The 24,846-nt window shown below is 69.2% G+C and overlaps 2 protein-coding genes across 2 annotated transcripts in view; both read right to left on the bottom strand.

The window, feature by feature from the left end:
- LOC133777097 (lysosomal alpha-glucosidase-like) overlaps positions 1 to 9,796 on the bottom strand; it is a 12,090-nt gene extending 2,294 nt beyond the window's left edge. The window contains exons 1-14 of the mRNA XM_062216528.1: positions 9,245 to 9,796; positions 7,861 to 8,006; positions 6,362 to 6,527; positions 6,144 to 6,240; positions 5,483 to 5,602; positions 5,283 to 5,401; positions 5,068 to 5,199; positions 4,408 to 4,518; positions 3,718 to 3,831; positions 3,556 to 3,640; positions 3,142 to 3,259; positions 2,705 to 2,838; positions 1,794 to 1,945; positions 1,564 to 1,712 (exon numbers count right to left, since the gene is read on the bottom strand). Coding sequence (XP_062072512.1) covers positions 1,564 to 1,712; positions 1,794 to 1,945; positions 2,705 to 2,838; positions 3,142 to 3,259; positions 3,556 to 3,640; positions 3,718 to 3,831; positions 4,408 to 4,518; positions 5,068 to 5,199; positions 5,283 to 5,401; positions 5,483 to 5,602; positions 6,144 to 6,240; positions 6,362 to 6,527; positions 7,861 to 8,006; positions 9,245 to 9,766 — 2,165 coding nt within the window. The 5' untranslated portion in view covers positions 9,767 to 9,796. The remainder of the gene's footprint in view (positions 1 to 1,563; positions 1,713 to 1,793; positions 1,946 to 2,704; positions 2,839 to 3,141; positions 3,260 to 3,555; positions 3,641 to 3,717; positions 3,832 to 4,407; positions 4,519 to 5,067; positions 5,200 to 5,282; positions 5,402 to 5,482; positions 5,603 to 6,143; positions 6,241 to 6,361; positions 6,528 to 7,860; positions 8,007 to 9,244) is intronic.
- Positions 9,797 to 13,092: 3,296 nt separating this feature from the next.
- Positions 13,093 to 24,846, bottom strand: part of CCDC40 (coiled-coil domain 40 molecular ruler complex subunit) — a 36,037-nt gene continuing 24,283 nt past the window's right edge. The window contains exons 15-25 of the mRNA XM_062216113.1: positions 24,483 to 24,728; positions 20,628 to 20,841; positions 20,083 to 20,252; positions 19,328 to 19,419; positions 17,850 to 17,970; positions 15,888 to 16,076; positions 15,369 to 15,527; positions 14,463 to 14,696; positions 14,254 to 14,310; positions 13,210 to 13,807; positions 13,093 to 13,148 (exon numbers count right to left, since the gene is read on the bottom strand). Of these exons, the coding sequence (XP_062072097.1) occupies positions 13,093 to 13,148; positions 13,210 to 13,807; positions 14,254 to 14,310; positions 14,463 to 14,696; positions 15,369 to 15,527; positions 15,888 to 16,076; positions 17,850 to 17,970; positions 19,328 to 19,419; positions 20,083 to 20,252; positions 20,628 to 20,841; positions 24,483 to 24,728 (2,136 nt within the window). The remainder of the gene's footprint in view (positions 13,149 to 13,209; positions 13,808 to 14,253; positions 14,311 to 14,462; positions 14,697 to 15,368; positions 15,528 to 15,887; positions 16,077 to 17,849; positions 17,971 to 19,327; positions 19,420 to 20,082; positions 20,253 to 20,627; positions 20,842 to 24,482; positions 24,729 to 24,846) is intronic.

Below are 24,846 nucleotides of genomic sequence, written 5' to 3' on the forward strand. Positions count from 1 at the left end.
CCCAGGTCAGCTCGGAGCTGGACCAGGCAGGCAGCCGGGACTGGAAGCGGCACCCCGACTGGGACGCCAGGCTCGGGAGCGGTGGCCTAGCCCGCGGTGCCACAGCGCCTCTGGCGAGCACAGGAAAGCCTCACCGTGGGCGAGTCCCTGTGCCTTCCTGGGCGATCCGGCACCGCGGGCAGACTCCCGCCTGTGGGGCACTTTGAGCCGGTTCCCGCTCCTGTGTCGGGCACAGCTCTGGGCTAGACGTCTCCACAGACACGTGTATGACGTGCTACACCTCAGAGGTGCCTGCAGGCCAGAATCCTGCTTCTAAAGTTAACGCAGGGGCCGGCGCTGTGGCCTGGTGGGTGAAGGTGCCGCCTGCAGAGCCGGCATCCCATATGGGCACTGGTTCGTGTCCCGACTGCTCCACTTCCGATCCAGCTCTCTGCTGTGGCCTGGGAAAGCAGTGGAAGATGGCCCAAGTCCTTGAGCCCCTGCACCCACGTGGGAGGCCCGATGAAGCTCCTGGCTCCTGGCTTCAGATTGGCCCAGCCCTGGCCATTGCAGCCCTCCCAGGAATGAACCTGTGGATGGATCTGTCTCTCCCTCTTGTTCTGTAACTCTGACTTTCGAATAAGCAACAAAATCTTAAAAAAAAAAAAAATATTGGAAGTCTGAGGCCACGACTGACCCAGCGGGGTGTGCACTACGGCACAGGAATTTCAGAGTGAGAGGTGCTGGGTGGAGAAGCACCCAAGGTGGAGGGCACCCGGGCTCCGTGGCAGGCCACTGAGGCCTCGGAGCCGAGGGCAAGCAAGGAAACCGGGCTGGCGCTGTGGCGCAGTGGGCTAAGCCTGCAGCTCTGGCATCCCCTACGGGCTCCAGTTCAAGCCCCAGCTGCTCCATGTCTGGTCCAGCTCCCTGCTTGTGGTCCAGGTGGGAGCTGTCCTGCAGGAGCCTCCTCATTTGGGCGTGGGGGCCTGGTCCACACCTCCAAGGCCAGCACCTCGCTGCGGTCTGGGGTGTGCGGGGAGGGCCGGGCCTCCCCACACTTGGGGCCCTATCTATTATACGACATAGAAGGTCCCAGGGGGAGGGGCCTGGTCCACACCTGCAAGTCAGCCCCAAGATGCGGTCTGGGGTGTGTGGGGAGGGCCGGTCTCCCCACACTGGGGTCGCTAACTACTACATGGTGTAGCAAGTCCTGGGGGCAGGGGCCTGGTCCACACCTGCAAGGCCAGCACCTCGCAGCGGTCTGGGGTGTGCGGGGAGGGCCGGGCCTCCCCACACTTGGGGCCCTATCTATTACATGGTGTAGCAGGTCCCAGGGGTCTGGTCCACACCTCCAGTGTCCAGCCCCATGCTGTGGTCTGGGGTGTGCGGGGAGGCCCGGGTCTCCGCACACCGGGGGTCCTATCTATTACATGACATAGGAAGCCCCGGGGGGATGGGCCTGGCCCACACCTCCAAGGCCAGCCCCTCACTGTGATCTGGGGTGCGCAGGGAGGGCCGAGTCCCCCCGCATGGCCAATGCTGCAGTCCCGGTGGCCGGCACCTCCCTGGGGCCCCGGCACTCACTCCAGGAAGAGGGGCCGGGCCACGGTGTCCCCTCGGACGTGGGCCTTGTGGAAGAGTGTGTAGAGGTGCGGCAGCAGCGCGTAGCGCAGGCCCAGGGCCTTCCTCATGGCCCGCTGTGCGGCCTCGCTGAACCTGTACGGCTCCTGGGGCTGGGAGGGAGGGGCACAGTGGGGCCGGGGCTCTGGTGCCGAGGGTCCGGGTGCCCCCCCGCCCCGGGCACCCCCACCTACCTGGCTGCGCATGTCATTGTGGTTGCGCATGAAGGGGTAGAAGGCGCCCAGCTGGGTCCAGCGCACACAGAGCTCCTCCGAGCTGTTGCCCAGGAAGCCACAGACGTCCGCCCCCACCAGGGGCACCCCCAGCAGGTTGAACTGCAGGACTTCTGGTGGGGGGAACACGGGCCAGGCCTCAGGCTGCGGCCCCTCCCTGCCATTGGAGGCACAGTGGCCTTGAACAGTCTGGCCCCTGCACTTGACCGCTCCCAGCTCCTGGGTGCTGGGCCCCGACCTCTGAGGGCGGCCTTGCTGGGACGCGGGGTCTCCGCGGTGCCGTCACACAACACGGGGTCACCCATCCAATAGGAAACGTTCCCGAGGAGGCACGGACACAGCCAGAGATCTCAGGGACGTGGCGCCCGCCTGGAACGTCAGGCCGGTGCCGACAGGGCAGCAGGGAGGGTCTCTGGGGGAGCCTGGCATGGTGGTCCCAGGACGCCCCTCCCTGACCCATGCCCGGGCTCCTGAGCCCTCTCTGGCCTGGCCTGGGCCTGTGGCCTCAAAGCTCTGAAGACAAACATCAGGTTCTGGTGGGCAGACAGTGCCAGGCCCCGGGCGGGCAGGTGGGGGCGCCCTATGTAGAGGGCGGGATGCCGGATCTGGGAGGGCACAGGTGGGAAAGGCGGGGTCTGAGGGCTTCCCAGGCAGTGGCCAAACTGGAGACAGGAAGGCTCCGAGAGCTGACACGCGTGTGCGGAGCGGCATGGGGCTGACACTCGTGAGTAGAGCAGCACACAGGTGCAGGGGCAGCATCGCCCCCCCAGCAGCATCTCAGAGTGGTGCTGGGCAGAGAACTCAGCTCTGGGCAAACCCCTCCCTGAGGGCTGCACCCCCGCACGCTCCCTCCTCGCCTCCCAGGCCCTCACCTGGCACGGAGGAGGAGAGATGCTCCCAGGTGCTCCACACATCCCCTGTCCAGTGGCCAGCGTATCGGCCATGGCCAGAGAAGGTTGAACGGGAAATGACGAATGGGCGTTTCCCCCGAGCCTTCACCAGAGCCCTGGGCAGAGCAGGGGACGTGAGAGGGAGCTGTGGGAGCCCCCGCCACCCCAGGGTGGGGGGCCTGCCGCAGGAGGGCACGGCGAGCCCACCGCCGGCGTCCGCTGGCCAGCGGCACAGCCCCCCCCCCCAGGCCAGTGCTGAGGCTCCTTCCCCTGAGTGCCAGGCAATGGCAGGGGTGGGGGTGAGCGGCTCCAGTCTGGGGGGCGGCTGGGCAGCAGCCAGCTGGCCTCTTTGGTCCCCACATGGGCCCTGGCCCCTCCTCGGCGCCCTGAGCATGGGACAGGCTAGTGGGGGCCCACACCTGTGGGAGGCGATGGCTTCGGTCAGGCCGTACAGGTTGTGCAGGTTGTAGTGCGTGGACAGGAACTGGTGGCTGGAGGCACAGATGGTGGCTGCCTGGAGGGCCCCGCCCACCACTCCTGGAAGAGGGGTGGGTTTCCATGGAGCTCCCCCCCAGGGCATCCCTGCCTCCACTGCTCCAAGACAGGTGGAGGCGGGGGCCGAGACTGGCCGTGGGAGAGCCCCAGACTTCACGCCCACCCCTTCTAGTACTCCCCAGCTGCCCCAGGCCCGACACCCCCTCCTCCACACGGGCCGGCCCTCGCGGCATCTGACTTGGCTGCCGCCTCCCCGGGGGCCCTGCGCCCCCTCCCAGCAGCTGCGCCATCTTCTTTCAGAGACGAGGGGAGTCCCGGCGGCCGCGGCCTGTGCCCACCTGGCAGGTACGGCGGCTTCTCCAGGGTGTTGTTGGGACAGCCGTACTCGGAGCCCCTGACGAAGTTGGATGGCTCGTTCATGTCCTGCGAGAGAGGCCCAGGTGCAGGGGAGCGGCCATGTCCCAGGGTCAGGGCGCCGCCCGCCGTGGGGCCTAACTTACGATCCACATGCCGTCGAAGGGCACCTGGGCGTGGAACTCGGCCACCATGTCCTGCCACCAGTCGAGGGTCTCGGGGTTGGTGAAATCAGGGAAGGCAGAAGGTCCCGGCCATGCCTAGGGGACAGAAGTCGCAGGAGGAGACCCCAGCCCCGCACAGAGCCCGCTCTGCAGCCCTGCCGCCCTCAGGGGACAGCCTCAGCTCCTGGCTGGCAAACTCGGGCCTGGGGTCAGTGAGCAGGTCTCTCCTCACGGGGGCCCAGGGCCGAGGGGCCTCAGCCCGGGGAGAACTAGGGAGCCCCCCCCACACCGAGCCGGGGGTAAGGGGGCCCTAGCCCGACAGCACGGGGAAGGGCTGCAGGCATCGCTCAGCCTCTAACCTAGGCTCCGTATCTGCACCCTGGGGTCTTCCCCAGCCCCTCCCTCAGCTGGCGACCCCTTCTTCCCCGTCCTGGGCACTGGCTGGATCGCGGCAGTGTGGAAACCAGGGGCCCCTGGGGTGGGGGCACAGGGCAGGCCCAAGGCCCAGCCAGGGTCTACATTGCTGTGCCGGGCCCAGGCGTCCTTCCTGGTCCGGAGCCACCGTCCCCTGGGGCTGTGCCCGGCGGGAATCCCCCCTGGTCCTGAACAAGCCGCCGGCTCCCCGAGGCCAGGGCCCCTACCCGCACCACCCGCCCGCAGACCGCACACTACCTTCCCCATCAGCGGCTGCCCCGTCTCATTGGTGATGAAGACCCCTCTCCGCAGGCCCTCGTCGTAGGGTCGGTAGCTCCCGGGGGGGCCCGAGCTGCTGATGGCAGGGTCCTGGGGAGAGAGACGGGGACTTTGGAGGGGTACGTGCCTGGCCAGGGCCGGCCTCGCCTTCAAGTTGTCGAGTGTTCTGTGTTCTCTGGGGACCACCTCCTCCGCGGTAGTGATCATTTTAGAAGCGTGAGAAAGACCAGGGCTGTGGGAGCCCGCTCTGCTCGGGCGGTCCCTCAGCCGCCGTGACGGACACTGGCGAGGCCTGCACAGCACCTGCCTCCAGGCAGCCCACGGCCTCTGCCGTTTGGGGGGCCGTTAGGTCTTCCAGCCCTCCCTCCCCACCTGCTCCCAGTAGGCCGGCCAGGCACAGAGCCCAGGAGACCAACCCTCTGGCTGTGGGGCCTGGGCCCACAGGGTCTGTGCTGCGCCTCCCAGGGTCCTGCCCCAGCCACGCAGCCTCCAGAGTGGGCAGAGCTGGCTGGGGGAGAGGCAGGGCCGGGAGCCCCTGCGCCAAGGCAGCGCAGGAACCCCCAACCCAGACCCCGGGCTGACAGACAGGTGCCTCTGCAGAGCGAGCGTGGCCGGCCGCCCCCTCCCCGGCCGGCTCACCACGATCATCACGTAGCGCCGGCCGCCCTGGTGGAGCTGGTGCACCATGGCCGGGAAGTCGGCGAAGCCGTCCCTGTTGAAGGTGAAGTCTCTCCGGGAGTCCATGTAGTCCAGGTCATTCCACTGCACGTCCTGCGGCCACAGACGGAAGCCCCTGCTGGGCCCGGGCCGGTGGCCGCGCAGCCCCGCCTCCCCGCCAGGCCCACCCCACTCACCATGGGGAAGTGGGCCCGGGTCATGTTCTCCACCACCTGGCGCATGATGGCCGTGGATGAGTAGCCCCAGCGGCACAGGTGGAAGCCCAGGCCCCAGTAGGGCGGCATGAACGGGTACCCTGAGGGCCAACAGCGGCTGGTGAGGGCGTGGGGGAGGGAGGGGGGCTGGGGGCGGGCCACGGGCGGGGAGCAGGCTTTACCCACGACGTCCAGGTACTGCTGCACCACGCTCTTGGGCTCGGGGCCCAGGAACACATACACGTCCAGGATCCCGCCTGTCGACCGCCAGGTGAGAGCGGGGCTCGGCTGCAGGACCACTTCTGGGGGGAGCAGCCCTGGGCTCAGGGACTCGGCGCCCCAAGACGGTCAGAGGGGTGGCTGACAGAGCCTCACTCGCCACAGAGGGGCACCCCTCCCCCACCACGGACAGAGTGTGGAGCTTGGAGGGGTCAGGCACCTGACCCAGACAGGGAAGTGAGGGCTGACCCGGAGCCCATGTCCCCAGGCCCTTGTCCCTAGACCCACGTCCCTGAGCCCACATCTGTCCCTGGCCCACGCCCCCAGGCTCATGTCCCTGAGCCCATGTCTCCCCTGGCCCATGTTCCCCAGCCCATGCTATCAGGCCCACGTCCATGTCCCACGCCGCCAACCCTCCTCCCCGGACCCACAACCCCAGCCTACGTCCCCGGCCCATGTCCGTCCCTGGCCCACGCCCCCAGGCCCTCGTCCCAGGCCAATGTCCCCCAGCCCACGCCCTTCCGCAACCCAAGCCCCCAGGCCCCTGTCAACGAGCCCAGGTCTATGCCGACCCTCGCTCCTGGCCCAGGTCCGGCCCCGGCCACGTCCCGGGGGGCGGCTCACCCATGGCGTTGCTGTTGAGCAGGAACACCCCGTGGGCCGTGCCGCCTTCCTCCAGCGCCAGGTAGAAAGGGTGCGACCCGTACAGGTTGACGTTGGGCTGGGACATGGGGGGACCTCAGCTACCACAGTCCGGGCTCCTCGCCCCGCCCACCACCCCGGGACTCATGGGGCGCACCGGAGCCGCCCGGAGCCCAGACTGGGTGTCCCAGCCCCGTTACCGTGGGGGGCACGTCCCGGTTCCAGAGGGTGACCCTGGCCCAGTCGGCGGTGAGCGTGAGCGGGCTGAGGTGCTCGCCCAGCCCGGAGAGCAGCCGCGAGGGCAGCGCCGTGGACAGCTGCAGAAACTGGTCGGCGAAGAACAGCGGCGCCACGCTCGTGTTCAGCCTGCAGGGAGGCCCGGGCCGCTGAGCGGGGGAGGAGGCCGGGGCAGGGCCACGGGCCCCACATGGACCCTCCCACAGAGGACGGGCAATGGCCTGGCCAGCTGGCTGGCCCCGGGACAGGCAGCCACGCAAGGCCCAGCTGCCTCACATCCAGAACCCTGCTCCCAGAGCCGCGGCCAACGGCGGGTACAGGGCGGGCATGTCACCCAGATGGGCCCCCGAGGCTGCCCTCCAGGGACCAGCCGGCATCGGGGTCAGAGCAGGAGTGCGGGCAGGGGCTGCCCCAGACCCTTCTGGTCCAGAACCTGTGGCCTGGGCGCCTCCTAGGAGGGCCGCAGTCCTCCCAGACCCGGCCTCATCGCGCCCAGCCAGGGTCCCCGGGTCTCTCCATGTCAGTGTGACAGGCAGCACTGTCAGAGAGCCAACCCCCGCCCAGGGGACAGGGTCCTGCGACCCACGAGGCCGCTGCCGGCCACCACCGGGATCCACGCCTTCCCACACGTCCCTCCAGCCTCTGCTCAGAGGTCAGCTTCCCAGCGAGGCCGTGCTGCCTCTCCGCCGCGGGCACCCCACCCCAGCACAGCGGCTCCTCCGGTTTCCCAGGGTCTGGTATGGCCTGGTTTCCCACCTGCCTGGACAGCGCCATCCCAAGACCCCACAATTGGCACAAAGAACAAACGAACAAACAGGCCGAGGAGAGAAGTGCGTGACAGGGTCCTGTCGGGGTTAACCGCTAGGGGACAAGCAGGGGACGGCCCAGGGGGCGCCCAGCGGAAAATGCGCCTGTAGCCCCCACGTCAGCGCCCGTGGTAGTGGGGGTCTCAGCAGCACCGTGTGGCCCAGCCTGACCTGCGCTCTGGGGAGGAGGGGACAGTGTCCCCGCCCGGGCTGCTTCGGCAGGATTCTGGCGGCTCCCTCCCTGGATAACGCCTTGCCCAGGCTGCCCGGGTCCATGCCGGCTCAGGGGCCATGGTGTCAGGAGCGTGGCTGGTCCAAGACTCCAGCCAAGGGCCAAGGAGCAGTGATGTGATGGACAGGCAAAGTCACCCCGCCACACCAGCAATGAGGGACGGCAGGGAGCCCGGTACGGGCACAGGGCCACAGGTGACGCTTGACAGTGGGCCACCCTGGGCACTGTGGGGCTGGGCACCCCGGCCTCCCCCCACCTCCTGGTCACAGGAGGCCTCCCTAGGGACCTCGGACACCCACGCGGGTCAGAGGAGCGCCACGGCAGGAGGGGCAGAGCAGACCCGGGACCTTCCTGGAGGCTCTGGTGCCGAGGGCTGGCCCTGTGCCTGCCCGCCCAGGAGGGGACTTGGGGACCGGGCACTCACAGCACCCGGCCGTCCAGCTTCCGGCGCACGATCACCCCGAAGGGCTCCTCCGAGAAGGCCACGCTGTAGAGGGGGGACGGCGCCCGGCTGTGCACGCGCGGCGTCTCCAGCGGCACCTCGTAGCGCCTGTCCGCGGGGTCTTTGATCTGGAAGACAGACAGTGGCACAGGAGCCCCCGTGTGGGCGCGGGGCCAGGCGGGGCCCAGAGCGTCCTGTGTGGGCTCAGCACTCTCTTCAACGTCCCTGAGCCCGGCCCCCGGCTGTGCTGAGATCTGATACCGAGCTGTCCCCAACAGCGCCGGCGTGAGCACGGCTGTGTCCCTGCGGTCGCCTGGGCATCCTGGAGCTCAGAGTCACCCACTTCCTCTGCTCACCGGACAGCCTTCCCCGCCAGCCAGGGCAGCAGACACAACCAGCAACTCGGCGAGGGGCTGCTGTTACAAAGCACGTCCACACAGGGCCACCAGCACACGGGGCCCGGCCTTGCGTCTTGAACCCATCCGTGGCCGACAGGCCGTGAGCCCCTCCCACCTCGCTCACCCAGAGTGGACAGGCCGTGAGCCCCTCCCACATCACTCACCCAGAGTGCACAGGCCGTGAGCCCCTCCCACCACGCTCACCCAGAGTGGACAGGCCGTGAGCCCCTCCCACCACGCTCACCCAGAGTGGACAGGCCGTGAGCCCCTCCCCCCACGCTCACCCAGAGTGGACAGGCCGTGAGCCCCTCCCCCCACGCTCACCCAGAGTGGACAGGCCGTGAGCCCCTCCCACCACGCTCACCCAGAGTGGACAGGCCGTGAGCCCCTCCCACCACGCTCACCCAGAGTGGACAGGCCGTGAGCCCCTCCCCCCACGCTCACCCAGAGTGGACAGGCCGTGAGCCCCTCCCCCCACGCTCACCCAGAGTGGACAGGCCGTGAGCCCCTCCCACCACGCTCACCCAGAGTGGACAGGCCGTGAGCCCCTCCCACCACGCTCACCCAGAGTGGACAGGCCGTGAGCCCCTCCCCCCACGCTCACCCAGAGTGGACAGGCCGTGAGCCCCTCCCCCCACGCTCACCCAGAGTGGACAGGTCTCCAAGAGACTGGCTTCATGCCACAAACCACACTGGGCGCCTTGGCAGTTACTGGCTGGCAACCCACCGCCCCCGCCCAGAACACTCCCCCTGGGCTCCTCCAGGACCTGAGGGTCACTCCTGGGGGAGGCCTGGCGCCCTGGGGCCTGCCTCCCAGAGCCCTGGCCCTGCTCCAAGGGCACTCCCTGAGAGGTAACAGCACGGTGTAGCAACGAGCGGCTGGCTGGGGTGCGTGTGTCCCCGTCCTCCCGACCTCTCCCCGCCGCCCAGGCCCGGCTGGTGCTACACGGGCCTGGGTCTCTGCCCACCGTGAAGTGCAGGCGGCTGTCGGTCTCCATCAGCACGTCCAGCCGCAGGGTCAGGATGTCCTTGGGGAAGAAGGTGGGGGCGACGCGCGTCAGGGTGGCCGTGTAGCCCGTCTCGGAGGGGCTCAGGTCCTGCATCCTGTAACTGGGGTAGCTGGGTGGGAAGTAGCACCAGGGCTGCCCGATACGTGGACCCTGTGGCCGCCGCCGCGTGGGCGCATAGCAGCAGCCGCGGGCCTCGCACTGCTCCTGTGTGATGGCCCTGTCCGGGGCACAGTCGAAGCGGCTGTTGGGGGGGACATCGCACTGTGTGGGTGTGGCCCCAGGACGGCCAGGGCGCTCCTGCGCAGGCCAGGGTAGCGGCCGGCTGGTGTCCCCTGGGCCTTGGAAGATGCCACCCAGCTCCTGGGGGACCAACGGGAAGTCACGGAGCAGACTGTGGCCCAGGAAGGCCGCCGTAGCCAAGGCGATGAGCACACAGACCCCCAGCAGGGGGCGGGAGCAGGGTGGCCACCTCCCGTCCATGGCCGGGCAGCGCAGGCGGTTCCAGGGGTCCTGCGGAGAGAAGGATCCACAATCAGCGGAGAGCTAGCATGCTCACGGCGGCTTCTGGACAGTAATCGCGGCTGGCACGGGCAGGGCGGGCAGCAGACCAGCCCTAGGGGGAAGGGAGGCCCAGGGGACGGAGAGAGAGAAGCAGCCCTGATGGGGAGCTGTGGGACACCCCACACCGAGGAGTCTCACAGATGGATCATCTAGGAAGCCCACCGGTGGGCCACCCATTTGCGCGCTGGGGACAGGTCGCCGGGACAGGTTGCAGGCCAGGCAGAGGTGAGGGAGTGTGGCCGGCTACACCCTGATGGCTGTGGGCTTGTGCAGGCATCAGGGCCACGGGTCAGGGGGAGCTCTCGGGGCAGAGCCTCCTGCACACCACCCAGGAGCCTTCCGGGCGTCCTATGCCTGTTCTGACCCCAACACCTGGAGTCAGTGCAGGCTCCAGGCTCAGCCCCCAGCCCAGACGCCAATCACAAGCCCCCACCCCACCCCACCCCACGCCACCTGTGCTTCCGCCCCCGCGGTGTCAATCATGCTGTGCAAGGCTCTCGGACCCTCCCTGGTCACTTCCTGGTGGCCAGCTCCGCCCCTCTCCAGGGTTCAAGTCTTCTGGGAGCTGAGTGCCCAAACCAGGGACCGAGAGCACAGAGCCCGCAGCCCGGTGGCCGCCCCCCAGCTCAGCCAGCTTGGCCGGAAAGCGAAGACTCTGGGCCGCCGGCTGTGACGCCAGCATCCCACGGGGCGCCGGTTCCCGTCCCGGCTGCTCCACTTCCCATCCAGCTCCCTGCTGTGGCCCGGGAAGGCAGTGGACGGTGGCCCACGTCCCTGGGCCCCTGCGCCCGCGTGGGAGACCTGGAGGAGGCTCCTGGCTCCTGGCTCCGACCCGGCCGGTGTGGCCACCTGGGAGGGGCCAGCGGTGAGGCCCCCTCTCCCTCGGTAACTTCAGACAAGGGAACGGATCTTCACGGAGCAGAAACACAGACGCTGCTCCTGCCGCGCTCTGCACTCTCCTGCTCCCAGGCCACGCTGCCCGCGGTGACGCAGGCACACTCGGGGCCGTGTACATGTGTGCACGTGTGTGTACATGTGTGTGCGTGTGAGTGACCCTGGCACAGTGTACAGGGGCTGTGAACACACGTGTGTGTCTGAGAGACCAGGGCCACAGTGACTCCGGCACACACGGGGCTGTGTACATGTGTGGTGTGTGTACATGTGTGAGACCAGGGCCACAGTGACTCCGGCACACACGGGGCTGTGTACATGTGTGTGTGTACATGTGTGAGACCAGGGCCACAGTGACTCAGGCACACACGGGGCTGTGTACATGTGTGTGTACATTTGTGTACATGTGTGTGAGACCAGGGCAGCAGTGACTCAGGCACACACAGGGCTGTGTACACGTGTATGTGTACACGTGTGTGTGACCATGGCCACAGTGACTCAGGCACACACAGGGGCTGTGTACATGTGTATGTGTACATGTGTGTGTGTGTGACCATGGCCACAGTGACTCGGGCACACACAGGGCTGTGCACACGTTTGCATGTATACGTGTGAGACCAGGGCAGCCGTGACTCAGGTACACATGGGGGCTGTGTACACGTGTGTGTACATGTGTGTGAGACCAGGGCCACAGTGACTCAGGCACACAGGGGGCTGTGTATATGCATGTGTACATGTGTTACATGTGTGTGACCAGGGCTACAGTGACATGGCTACACACCATGGGGCTGTGTATACGTGTATGTACGTATGTGCACACATGTGCATGCTGACCATGGCCACAGTCACTCGGCCGCACACCGCGGGCTGTGTCCACGGAGCGGGGCAGGTGACCAGCAGACACCCGGTTCAGAGCCGGGCGCTGGGGCCCGTGGGCTCCACTTCCCGCCGCAGTGCAGGGGCCTCGGCCCCGTGGCCACTCCAGAGACGGCAGACGCCGGCCATCGTCCGAAACCCAGCAGCTCAGAGCCGGGGCCGGGGCCGGCAGAGGGGGCAGGGCCCGACAGAGGGTCGGGCAGAGGGTCAGGGCCGGGCAGAGGGTCAGGCAGAGGGTCAGGGCCGGGCAGAGGGTCAGGCAGAGGGGGCAGGGGCTGGCAGAGGAGCATGGGCCGGGCAGAGTCAGGGCCTTACCGAGGGTCGGGCAGGGTCCGGGGCTGGCAGAGGGGTCAGGCAGAGGAGCATGGGCTGGAGGCTGGGCAGAGGGTCGGGGGCCAGGGTCAGGCAGAGGGGTCAGGCAGAGGGTCGGGGGCCGGGATCGGGCAGAGGGGTCAGGGCCTGGGGCTGGGCAGAGGGGTCAGGGGCCGGGGCCAGCAGAGGGGTCAGGCAGAGGAGTCGGGCAGAGGAGCATGGGCTGGAGGCCGGGCAGAGGGTGGGGGGCCGGGGTCAGGCAAAGGGGTCAGGCAGAGGGTCGGGGACCGGGGCCGGGTAGAGTCAGGGCCCGACAGAGGGTCGGGCAGGGGCCGGGGCCGGCAGAGGGGTCAGGCAGAGGAGCATGGGCCGGAGGCCGGGCAGAGGGTCGGGGTCGGGGCTGGGCAGAGGGTCGGGGGCACGACCCCTGAAAATCTGCACAAAAATGTGGCCCTTTAAAGTTCCCCAGAAGTGCAGTCCGGGTGCCACAGGATTTCGCCGTGGGCTCATCACTGAATCCCCGCTATTAACCAGCCCGCGAGGGCTCCTGCCCACTATTTAGAGAATTCTAACACCCGCACAGATGAACCAGGCAGCACGGCACGTTTTAAGCTTTTATTTAGTGCGAGAGGTAGCGGGGAAGTGAGGGTTTAGTTCAGGTTGGAGAGAGGGGAAGTCTGGGAACAGGGGGAGCGTCCACACCACCCAGAGAGCGTCCACACCACCCAGAGAGCAGGCCAAAGCCATGCACAGCCAGCGCCTGGAGCTCACCCACCGCTCCTCACCGGCAGCCAGGCAGAGGCAGAGAGAGAGGTGAGTCTGGGTTCCTACCGGGCACCGGCCGCGCCGAGCGGCGTCCAGGCAGCGCGGGGGGCCGTCCAGGCCGGCGCCTAGGGTGGGTGGTCCGAGGCCAGGGTGAGTGGCCCGAGGCCAGGGCGCTGGAGCCGCAGGCCTCAGCAGGCCCCTCCTGGCAAGACCAGGCTGAAGAGCAGGGCGGGCCACACCCTGTGCGGCTTCAAACCCACTTCCAAGGGGGCGTGGCTAATTAACCTGATTGGCTGGTGGGCGCCCAGGTGCGGCCAGGTAGGGGATGACGTCACACAGGGGCGTGGCGAAGGCGGGGCCTCCCCGCTCGCAACCCTGATCGTTTTAGCCCGCATGGCAGCCTAGTCCGGGCCGGACAGGAGGACCCACCGCTTCTGGGCCGCGGCCTCCGTGCCCCCTGCACGACCCGGGGCGCCGGGCGGTGGGGCCGCAGAGGTCGCAGGGGTCACCGCCCGCACCGCCACCCGCGGGCGCCCTCCGCCACGCCCGCCCGGCTCCGGCTCCAGGTCGCTTAACTCTAACGACCAGGATGTCGCCGACCTCCCCGGCGACCCTCGCCAGCGCGAGCCCCCTCACCGCCGCGCACGCGCAGCAGCGCTCCCACGGCGGGCGGCGCCGGTCACGTGGCACGGCGGCCCGCGCAGGCGCGCTGGGAGCGGGTGCGGGCTCTGCGCCCCCTGGCGGCGGCGGCGGCGGGCGGCGCTCCGCGGTGGCGGCTCCGCGGCTCAGGATCCGACCGAGCTGGGCGGGGGGCGCCGGGCCGGGGGCGGCGTCCGAGAGGCGGAGGGAGCGGCGACGCCGGCGGGGACCCGGCGCTTCCGAGCCCCGCCGCCTGGCTGCGCGGCCTCCTACAGGACGCCTATCCGTGCGGCCGGCGGCGGCGGCGGCGGCGGCGGCGTGAAGTGTCGTAAAACACGAGCGGCCGCGGGACCGCGCTGCTGTCCGAGGGCCAGGGAGCGGCGTCCGGGGGGCACCGGGCAGAGGGGACCGGGCGTTGGCTTCCGGGCAGTGGTCAGGGGCCGAGGGCAGCGGGCAGCGGGCACCGGGTTCTGGGCACTGGGCACCGGGTTGTGGGCAGCGGGCTCCGGGCAGTGGGCACCGGGCTCCGGGCAGTGGGCACCGGGTTCCGGGCAGTGGGGACCGGGCTGCTGGGACTGGACAGTGGACACTGGGCTCCGGGCAGTGGGCACCGGGCTCCGGGCAGTGGGCACCGGGTTCTGGGCAGTGGGCACCGGGTTCCGGGCAGTGGGCACCGGGTTCTGGGTACGGGGCAGCGGGCAGCAGGCGATTAAGCTCCGCCACACACACAGCCGGGCTCCCCCTGCGGTTTCTGCCCGTTACAGTAAAGACGCTCCACCCCCGCAGAGAGGGAGACACGTGTTTTTATTCCTGTGCGGGGAGCCGGAAGCGAGGCTGTTTCGGGGCCGTTCCCGTGTGTGGAGAAGCCGCTGGGCGGGGTCTCCCGGGTGTCCCCCTCCTCCTCGGCTCCCTGCTCGGCCCACCCGGGAGGCGGTCGTGGCCTTCACCCCGGGGTCCCCGGTCAGCCCGGGCTCTGCGCCCTGGGAGGAGGGGGCCCGGGCACAGGGGGCACGCTGGGGTCTCCTGGGGTGGGCGCCTCCCCGCTGCTGTTGGAGGACACGCGTGGTGTCCAGGGTTATCCATGGCCCTGGTTCCCGCTGGAGGGGCCGGGCCACTCCTAGGAGCGCCCCACGGACTGGAGCTGGCCGGCCACCTTCTCGCTGACCCTGTGCAGGGCCTCCTGGAACTGTGGGAACTCGGACTGCACGTGGGCCAGGACGGTGGCCAGCAGGGCCAGCCGGTCGTCCAGGCGCTTGTGCTCCGCCTGCAGGGCCGGCTTGGAGCGGAACAGGAAGGCGTACCTGCCATCCCTCACCGCCTGCAGGTGCTTCAGACGCGTCTGCAGGGTCACGATGTCACCCAGGTTCTGGGCAGAGCGAGAGGCCCGCGTCAGCCCAGGCCACTGCCCGCCGCCCCCCTCACACCCAGCTCAGGGAACCCAGGGGGACGGCAGAGGGCGTGGCACCCCCAATTCCAAGGAGACGCTTGGGCCCCCCGTCCCCCAGGCCCAGGGCCGGGCGCGTCTCGGCCTCAGCTGTCCCCACCTTCCACTCACCCCACATCCCGTCCCGCCCGGCACCCCCACCTTGCCCCCACCCCCCGCCTCAGCAGGAGGAGCTGGAATCCCGTGTCCCCCTTCCCCTGCTCCCGCACCCCCTCGTCCCTGGCCCCCGGCCCCTGCCTGAGCTGGCTCCCTCCTGGCCACCTCCAGGTCCAGACTCATCACTGTCCCCTCAGCGTGGCCGTCCCAGACCCCTCCCAGCCCACCCTGACGTCCCGAGCGCCTGCATTTTCCCCAAGGCCTCCGTCCATGTGATCTCAAATCCCCCAGCCCTGCCCCGTCTGGGAGGTGGCTTGTCTCCTCCACTCCATCCTGGAGCCCCCGGAGCAGTGCCCAGCCCACGGCGAGCCATGGGAGTGGGAGCGGCCTGGGCTTCACCAGATCTGGAGAGGCCGATGTGGCCGGCCGGGGGGAGGGGGCACGGGGCGTGGCTGCGAGGGGCTCGTCCCGCCCCCAGAGCGACCCTGGCCGGCTCACCTGTTTCTTCAGGGCCGTGAGCTCCTCCAGGTCGGCCTCCAGGGTGTCCAGGTCCGCCTGCATCCCAGACAGCTTCTCCTGCTTCTCCAGGAGGGAGCCGCTCACCAGCCTCTGAGCTGCTTCCAGTTCCAGGATGGTGCCGGCGCACTCCTCGGAGGCCTGGGGCACAGGACGGTGCTGGGGCCCACGCCCGGCCCTCGGCCAATGCGCAGAGGGGCGCATGCCTGCCCCGCAGGCCCCATGGGGCCAAGAGCCAGGAGTCGGGGCCGTGCCTGGGCCTGTGGCAGATGGCGTCCAGGGGCTGGCCGAGGGGAAGACCCTGGGAGGAGCGGCCGGCCAGGGCGGGCGTGGCTCCTGGGTGGCTGGGGGCCTGGCTGGGGTAAGCACCCGGGGCAGCGTCGGGACAGGAGCAGAGGAAGGCGTGGGAAGGCCACCCTCGGGCCACTCCTGGCTGACCGTCCCCTCCGCGGCTCCACTCCACCGGCCCGCACAGGCCGGGGGCACACGAGCCGCGCCTACCTTGTGCGTGTCCCTGATCTTCCGGCGCAGCTCGGCCTGCCGGTGGTGGAAGTCGGTGCGGGTGAGCACCTTCGCGCCCTTCCTGCCCTGCCCCTCCGCCTGCGTGTCGATGGTCTCCCTGCGGGCCACGGCAAGCTCCATGGCGTGGATCATCTTCTCCTGTTGCTTCAGCAGCTGCCCGTGCCTGACCTGGGGGCAGGACACAGGGCTGGGCGGGGCGGGGCCTTCCCTCCCTCCTGCCTGCACGCCCACCGCACTGGCTAGGACCCGGGGCGCAGAGCACAGGGGCTGTGGGGGCCGAGGCAGCCCTGGAGCAGACGCGAGCTCAGAGTGGGGATCTGGCTGGTGTGGGTGTGGCCTGTGTGTGTGTGCATGTGTGTGAGCACCTGTGCGGTATGTGTGCATGTGTGTGGTGTGTGCATGTGTGTGGTGTGTTGTGGGTTGTGTGCATGTGTATGGGTACATGTGTGGTGTATGCAAGTGTGTGTGCACATGTGTTGTATGTTTTGTATGCATATGTGGTATGTATGTGTGTGTTTCATGTGGTTTGTGAGCATGATGTATGTGTACCTGTGTGTGGTGTGTGCATGTGTGTGTGGTGTGTGCTGTGTGGTTTGTGTGCATGGTATATGGGTACGTGTGTGGTGTGTACACGTGTGTGGCGTGTATGTGTGTCCCATGTGGTTTGTGTGCATGGTATATGGGTACGTGTGTGGTGTGTACACGTGTGTGGTGTGTATGTGTGTCCCATGTGGTTTGTGTGCATGTGTATGGTGCATGTGTGTGGTATCTGTGTGGACAGAGCCAGGACGACTATGCTGCAGCCTCGGGGTGACGCTGGGGACAGCCAGGCGGAGGCCCCCCCCGGGGCACACGGGAACCGAGCAGTGCTGACTGTGCCAGGGTGGCACATCTTGCGTGTCGGTCACTGCTGTGGAGTCCTGGGGAAAGCCAGCGGCCAGCTCTGAGAGGGTCCAGGGTCCAGAGTTTACTCACTGACCCGAGTCGCTCTCAGGAGTGGACAAGGAGCAAGCAGGACATGTGGCTGTGGTGGCGCTGTGTGGCGCCCCGTGCAGGTGTCAGCTTGGGCCCAGGTGTCACCTCGGGGTGCATGTGTGTGTGCACACGTGTGTGTGTGCATGTGCATGCATGTGCGCCGGGGTTCCCGGGGAGATGGCGGCTGCAGCTGGGCGCTGCTCTCTCTGACCTCCCAGGAGACAGCAAGAGGGCAGGGAAGGGGGCGTGGCTGGAGGCCACGAGCGTCCTCTGCCCCTCCCAGGCTGCGGGCAGCACGCGCCCCTGCTCTGCTTAGGAGCCGCTGGGTCTGGAGGACCCCCACCCGGCCGGAGGACCCCCACCCAGCCGGAGGACCCCCGCCCGGCCGGAGGACCCCCCCCCAGCCGGAGGACCCCCGCCCGGCCGGAGGACCCCCGCCCGGCCGGAGGACCCCCCCGCCGGCCGGAGGACCCCCGCCCGGCCGGAGGACCCCCCCCCCGGCCGGAGGACCCCCGCCCGGCCGGAGGACCCCTGCCCGGCCTCGCTCGGCTGCCACGCTGATCCCCAGGTGCTGCACCTTCCGTTGGATGGCACCGTGGTTTGGCTGCCAGCCACGTGTGGCCACAGAGAGGGCAGGGCTGCATGTGCCAGGCCTTTCGGGTGCGGGGCTTCCCTCGCCCTCTGAAGGGACACCCAGGTCAGGGGTTGCGGTCAGCGCGGTCAGGCAGTGGCAGGGTGGAGCCATCGGAGGGTGGGGCCAGCAGTCGTTTGGCGGTGGGGCGGGGTTTAGCGGCAGGGCGGGCCAGAGGGGCGGGATGAAGGGGCAGGGCGGGGCCAGCGGCCCTCCGACTGGGGGAGCAGTTGGAGCTGCCCTGTCCCGGTCCTGCCGTCCTCGCTGTGCGGCAAGGACGCGGCTGCACAGGCCCTGACCCGAGCCCTGGGCCGTGCCCTGGGCCGCGCCCTCACCTTCATGCGGTGGATCTCGGCCTTCATGGCGCAGATCTCCATCTGGCCGGTCTCCGAGTCCACCGAGGCGCGCATCTCCCTGGCCAGCTGGATTTTCTTCTCCCAGAGCATGATCTGGTGTCTTCCGGGCCAGGAGAGGCAGCGTCAGGGCAGGAGAGGCCACCGCCAGCAACGTCCCCACCCCACGTGCGCACCCGTGTGAGCCCTGGCTGCTGGGGCGTCTGACCCGTGTGGGAGACCCAGAGGACGCTCCCGGCTCCTGGCTTCAGCCTGGCCCGGCCCCGCTGCTGCAGCCATCTGGGGCGTGAGCCAGTGGAGGGAAGCGCTCTCTCTCCCTCTCCTCTAACTCTACCTTTCAAATCAATAATCAATAAATAAAGATAAAAAAAGACCTCTGCAGGTCGGCCAGGCCGTGGCTCACAGAGCCGAGCGCGTTGACCCCGACTCCCATCGGGAAAATCTCTCAGCCCTCGACCCAGACGAGCCTCTGGCCTGCGGCCCGGCGGGGAGGGGCTGGGGGTAGGTGTGAGTGGAACTGTGGGAGCCGGCATGCTGAGTGTCATCCCCGGGGGTTGAGTTGAGAAAGAATGAGCTGGAACAGACCCACAGCCTAAAGGCTATTAGAATGCCACCGAGACACGGGCCACCGAGACACGGGCCACCCAGACACAGGCCACCCAGGCACAGGCCACCAAGACACGGGCCACCCAGACACGGGCCACCCAGACACGGGCCACCGAGACATGGGTCACCCAGACACGGGCCACCGAGACACGGGCCACCGAGACACAGGCCACCCAGACACGGGCCACAGAGACACGGGCCACCGAGACACGGGCCACCAAGACACGGGCCACCCAGACACAGGCCACCGAGACACGGGCCACCCAGACACGGGCCACCCAGACACGGGACACAGAGACACGGGCCACCCAGACATGGGCCACCCAGACACGGGACACAGAGACACGGGCCACCCAGACACGGGCCACCCAGACATGGGCCCCCAGACATGGGCCCCCAGACACAGGCCACTAAGACACGGGCCACAGAGACACGGGCCACCCAGATACGGGCCACCCAGATACGGGCCACTGAGACCCACCCCCCACCAGCAAGGGTCCCGGACGGCTTTGGGCACGGAGTCCCTCAGCGGCCCCCTCGCCGTCACGGAGCGTGCGTGCCGTGCACACCGAGCACCCTCGTCTCAGGGACAGGGACGCCCGAGCACGGGCACACGGCCAGGGCCACGGACACCAAAGTACCCGCTGCTTCCGAGGGGCTCAGCACAGCCCCACTCCTGGCAGGAACACAAGAGGAGGAGACAAGTGCACAGGCGGCCCCCGCACTGCCTCTTCTGCACACGTGCTCAGTGCAGGCATGACACCACGGCAAGCCCCTGGGCGTGGCAGGGGCGGGGGGCGGGCACTCCCAGGTAGTCCCCACCCCCACACATGCACCCCCAGCCCAGGACCCACTCTGCCTCCACCAGGTCTCTCAGGACGGCCGCCTTCTCCTCGGCCAGCTGGCTCAGCTTCTCCTGCAACTGGATGGTCTCGCGCTCGGAGGCCTGTTGGTGGGGTGGGCAGGCACGGGGACAAGTGCCACATGTGGCTGTGGCCATGGTGGGCTGGGCTGTGGGTGGGTGGGGGCAGGCAGGCATGGGGACGAGTGCCACGTGTGGCTGTGGCCATGGTGGGCTGGGCTGTGGGTGGGGGGGGCGGGCGGGCACGGGGACGAGTGCCACGTGCGGCTGTGGCCGTGGTGGGGTGGGCTGTGGGTGGGTGGGTGCGGGCAGGCACAGGGACGAGTGCCACGTGTGGCTGTGGCCGTGGTGGGCTGGGCTGTGGGTGGGTGGGGGCGGGCAGGCACAGGGATGAGTGCCACGTGTGGCTGTGTCTGTGGTGGGGTGGGCTGTGGGTGGGTGGGGGCGGGCAGGCATGGGGACGAGTGCCACGTGCGGCCGTGGCCATGGTGGGGCGGGCTGTGGGTGGGTGGGGGCAGGTAGGCACGTGTGGCCGTGGTGGGGCGGGCTGTGGGTGGGTGGGGGCGGGCGGGCACGGGGACGAGTGCCACGTGCGGCCATGGCCATGGTGGGGTGGGCTGTGGGTGGGTGGGGGCAGGTAGGCACGTGTGGCCGTGGTGGGGCGGGCTGTGGGTGGGTGGGGGCGGGTGGGCACGGGGACGAGTGCCACGTGTGGCCGTGGCGGGGCGCGGCAGGGCGGCGCCTGACCTTCAGCTCGCGCACGAACTCGTTCTCGGCCACCAGGTTGCTGTGCTGCAGCTGCTCCGCGCTGCTGCGGCTCCTGCCGGTCAGCACGTTGAGCTTCTTGAGGTCGTTGTCCAGGTCTCTCATGTGGCGCTCGACCTCCTTCTGCTCTCTCTTCTCCTGCTCGATCTTGCCTGGGCGGGGACAGACACGCGGACGTGGGCGGGGCGGCCGGGACTAAGTTCCCACGGCCAGTTCTTCAGGGGCCCTGAAAGGACCCGGTGGGGAACAGGCGGCAGGTGTGGGCAGGACGTGGGGAGGGTCTCCCGGCTTCGCTCAGAGACAGCAGGAAGTGACGTGGGTGGTGTGGGTGTGGAGCTAGGGAAAGGGCACAGGTGCTCTTAAGCGCTTGGATGACATCGCCCGCCTGTGCCCTGGGCAGGGTCTCTGCCCGGCGGCCCCGCCCACCTCACTGCAATGCCGGTCAGCCGGCTCTGGCTCTGCACCTGCTCCACGTGGGCCCTTCGTGCACCTACCCCCGCCCCCGCCCCCCGCCCGGCGGGACTCACTCTCCACGCGCAGCTTCTTCTGCTCCAGGATGTGCATCTCCTTCTGGAGCGCGTCCAGCGAGCCCAGCTGCTCCTCGCGCTGCTGCGCCGCCCGCACCATCTCCTGCTGCAGCCGCAGCCAGGTCCCCTGCGCCTGCACCACCTGCGCGCCGCGCTCCTCCAGCAGCTTCGTCAGCCCCTTGATCTCCAGCTCCAGCGGCCCCACCTCTTCCCCCTCGAAGGAATCGCCAGCAACGCACACCTAAGCCCCGGCCGGGCTGGGCACTCAGAGCCCGGGGTCCCTGGCCGAGGCTCCCTGGTCTGCTGCCTCGTGGAGGGAGGGCCTTGGCTGCCCGACGGCCATCTGGCTTTGCAGCTCGGACGGCAGGAGAGGGGTCACGGGCTCCTCAGCTTACAGGAGCCTGGGGAAGGTGGGGGACACCGCGTCCCCACCTCCAGCCTGCTCCACTTAGGCCCACGAGTCACATCCAGCCCCCTGCCCGCACTTGCCGTGGCTGCACCAGGACAAGAATGCTCTACGCCCGGTGAAATTGCCACGGAACCCTAATTCCAGAAGCCGTGGAGAAGGTCTCCGTGGACACAGCCAGGTCCACCATCACCTGCCGCCTGAGCACAGCGGGGCCGTGGCAACAGAGGCCGTGGGGTCTCGCAATCCCTCGCAGAGCAGTATGGCGATGCCCTGCTCGGGGCACTGCCCACGGTCCCCTTGCTTGTCACAGGGGCAGGGAAGGGATGACTGCTCAGCCTGAGAAGTCGTACGGGGCCTCTGCTCCTGGCAGGGACAAGGACCACCCAGCGGTGTCCCTAAGCCCCCCCAGGTCCTTCCCGCACCCAGCTCCGCCCCAGCACACCCAGGTCCTCCCCGCCCACCCAGCTCCCTCCTGGCCCACCTAATTCCTTCCCTGCCCACACTGCTCCACCCCTGCCCACCCAGGACCTCCCCCACCCACCCAGCTCTGCCCCTGCCCACACAGCTCCACCCCTTCCACCTAGGTCCGCCCCCGCCCACTCAGGTCCTCCCCACCCACTCAGGTCCTCCCCTCGCCCACCCAGCTCTGCCCCGCCCCCCAGGTCCACCCCCGCCCCTCCAGGTCCTCCCTGCCCACTCAGGTCCTCCCCCGCCCACCCAGCTGCGCCCCTGCCCACCTAGATCTGCTTCTTCCCACTCAGGTCCGCCCCCGCCCACTCAGATCCGCCCCTGCCCACACAGCTCCGCCCCTGCCCACACAGCTTTGCCCCATCAACACAGGTCTGCCCCCGCTCACCCAGGTCCTCCCCTGCCCACCCAGCTCCACCCCTGCTCACACAGCTCCGCTCCTGCCCACACAGCTCCACCCCATCTACCCAGCTCTGCCCCAACCACCCAGGTCCTCCCCTGCCCACCCAGCTCCTCCCCTGCCCACCCAACTCTGCCCCATCCACCTAGCTTGGCCCCATCCACCAGGTCCTCCCCCCCCAGCTCCGCCCCCACCCACACAGCTGCACCCCATCCACCCAGCTCCGCCTCCGCCCACCCAGGTCCTCCCCCACCCACCCAGCTCCGTCCTGGCCCACCTAATTCCTCCCCTGCCCACACTGCTCCACCCCTGCCCACCCAGGACCTCCCCCGCCCACCCAGGTCCTCCCCTGCCCAACCAGGTCCTCCCCTGCCCACCAAGGTCTGTCCCAGCCCACACATCTCCGCCCCTGCCCACCCAGCTCCACCCCTGCTCACCCAGCTCCACCCCTGCCCACCCAGGTCCTCCCCCGCCCACCCAGCTCTGCCCCAACACACCTAGGTCCTCCCCTGCCCACACAGCTCTGCCCCTGCCCACCAAGGTCCACCCCATCCACACAGCTCCGCCCCAGCCCACCCAGCTCCACCCCCGCCCACACAGCTCCACCCCCACTCACCCAGGTCCTCACCTGCCCACACTGCTCTGCTCCTGCCCACCCAGCTCCGCCCCCATCCACCCACCAGGTCCTCCCCAGCCCACCAGGTCCTACTGTGCCCACCCCTGCTCCACCTCTGCTCACCCAGGTCCTCCCCTGCCCACCAAGGTCTGCCCCTGCCCACACATCTCTGCTCTTGCACACAAGCTCCACCCCATCCAGACAGCTCCACCCCAGCCCACCCAGCTCCAACCCTGCCCACCCAGCTCCGCCCAGGCCCATCCAGCTTCACCCCCACCCACACAGCTCCACTTCTGCTCACCTAGGTCCTCCCCCACCCACACTGCTCTGCCCCTGCCCACCCAGCTCTGCCCCATCCACCCAGGTCCTCTCCTGCCCTCCCAGGTCCTCCGCCACCCACATAGCTTTGCCCCTGCCCACCCAGCTCCACCCCCGCTCACCCAGGTCCTCCCCTGCCCACGCTGCTCCACCCCTGCCCACCCAGCTCCTCCCCTGCCCACAAGCTCCGCCCCATCCACACAGCTCTGCCTCCACCCACATAGCTCCGCCCCCAACAAAGCTCTGCCCCACCCACCCAGCTCCACCCCATCCAAACAGCTACGCCACTGTCCACCCAGCTCTGCCCCTGCCCACAAGCTCCGCCCCATGTACCCAGCTCTGCCTCTGCCCACCCAGGTCCTATCCTGCCCACCCAGCTCAACCTCCGCCTACCCAGGACCTCCCCTGCCCACCCAGGTTCTCCCCTGCCCACACAGCTGCACCCCTGCCCACACAGCTTCACCCCCCCACTTAGGTCCCCCCCTGCCCACACAGCTCCACCCCCGTTCACCCAGGTCCTCCCTGCCCACCCAGCTCCGCCCCATCCACATAGCTCCGCCCCCATCCACCCACTTCCTCCCTATCCACCCAGTCCTGGCCCGCCCACACAGCTCTGCCCCCATCCACCCAGCTCTGCCCCCATCCACCCAGCTCTGCCCCCATCCACTCAGCTCTGCCATGCCCACACAGCTCCGCCCCCATTCACCCAGTTCCTCCCCATCCACCCAGTCCTGGCCCCCCCCACAGCTCTGCCCCCATGAACACAGACAGCTCTGCCCCCATCCACCCAGCTCTGCCCTCATCCACTCAGCTCTGCCATGCCCACACCACTCCGCCCCCATGCACACAGCTCCGCCCCTATGCACACAGCTCCGCCCCCATCCACCCACTTCCTCCCTATCCACCCAGTCCTGGCCCGCCCACCCAGCTCCACCCCATCCACCCAGCTCTGCCCCCATCCACTCAGCTCTGCCGCCATGCCCACACAGCTCCGCCCCCATGCACACAGCTCCGCCCCCACCCACAAGCTCCGCCCCATGCACACAGCTCCGTCCCCATTCACACAGCTCCGCCCCCATTCACACAGCTCCACCCCCATCCACACAGCTCCGCCCCCGCCCACACAGCTCCACCCCGCCCCGGCTCCGCCCCCCCGCCTCACCCCCAGCTCCGCCCCCGCCCACACAGCTCCGCCCCGCCCACACAGCTCTGCCCCGCCCCGGCTCCGCCCCGCCCACACAGCCCCGCCCCGCCCCGCCCCGGCCCCCGCCTCACCCCCAGCTCCGCCCCCGCCCACACAGCTCCGCCCCGCCCCGCCTCCGCCCCGCCCCGCCCACACAGCTCTGCCCCGCCCCGGCTCCGCCCCGCCCCGCCCACACAGCTCCGCCCCGCCCCGGCTCCGCCCCGCCCACACAGCTCCGCCCCGCCCCGCCCCGCCCCGCCCCCCGCCTCACCCCCAGCTCCGCCCCGCCCACACAGCTCCGCCCCGCCCCGGCTCCGCCCCGCCCACACAGCTCCGCCCCGCCCACACAGCTCCGCCCCGCCCCGCCCCGCCCCCCGCCTCACCCCCAGCTCCGCCCCCGCCCACACAGCTCCGCCCCGCCCACACAGCTCCGCCCCGCCCCGCCCCGCCCCCCGCCTCACCCCCAGCTCCGACACCGTCTGCTCGAGCTGCTTGTTCAGGAGGTTGATGAGCCCTTGCTTCCTCTCGATCAGGATCGTGCGCCTGCAGATCTCGCTCTCGCTGTTGGTGATGAGGTCGTTGACTGTCTTCACCTCCTTGTCCAGCTCGGCCAGCGCCTTCCGGTGCGCGTCCAGCCTGCAGCTGGTGTTGGTGATGTTCAGCGTGGTCTGGGCGATTTCGCCGTCGATCTTGGACAGGTGCGTCACCTGCGCCCGCCAGAGGACCCGCGGTGAGCTGGGGTGCGGCAGGGCAGTGGCCGGCTCCTGCCTGCCCCGGGGGCGCACACAACAGGGAGATGGTGCCTGCCCAGGCAGATGAGAGCCC

This window comes from Lepus europaeus, chromosome 18 (assembly GCF_033115175.1).
Source record: "Lepus europaeus isolate LE1 chromosome 18, mLepTim1.pri, whole genome shotgun sequence".
Lineage (NCBI taxonomy): Eukaryota > Metazoa > Chordata > Mammalia > Lagomorpha > Leporidae > Lepus > Lepus europaeus.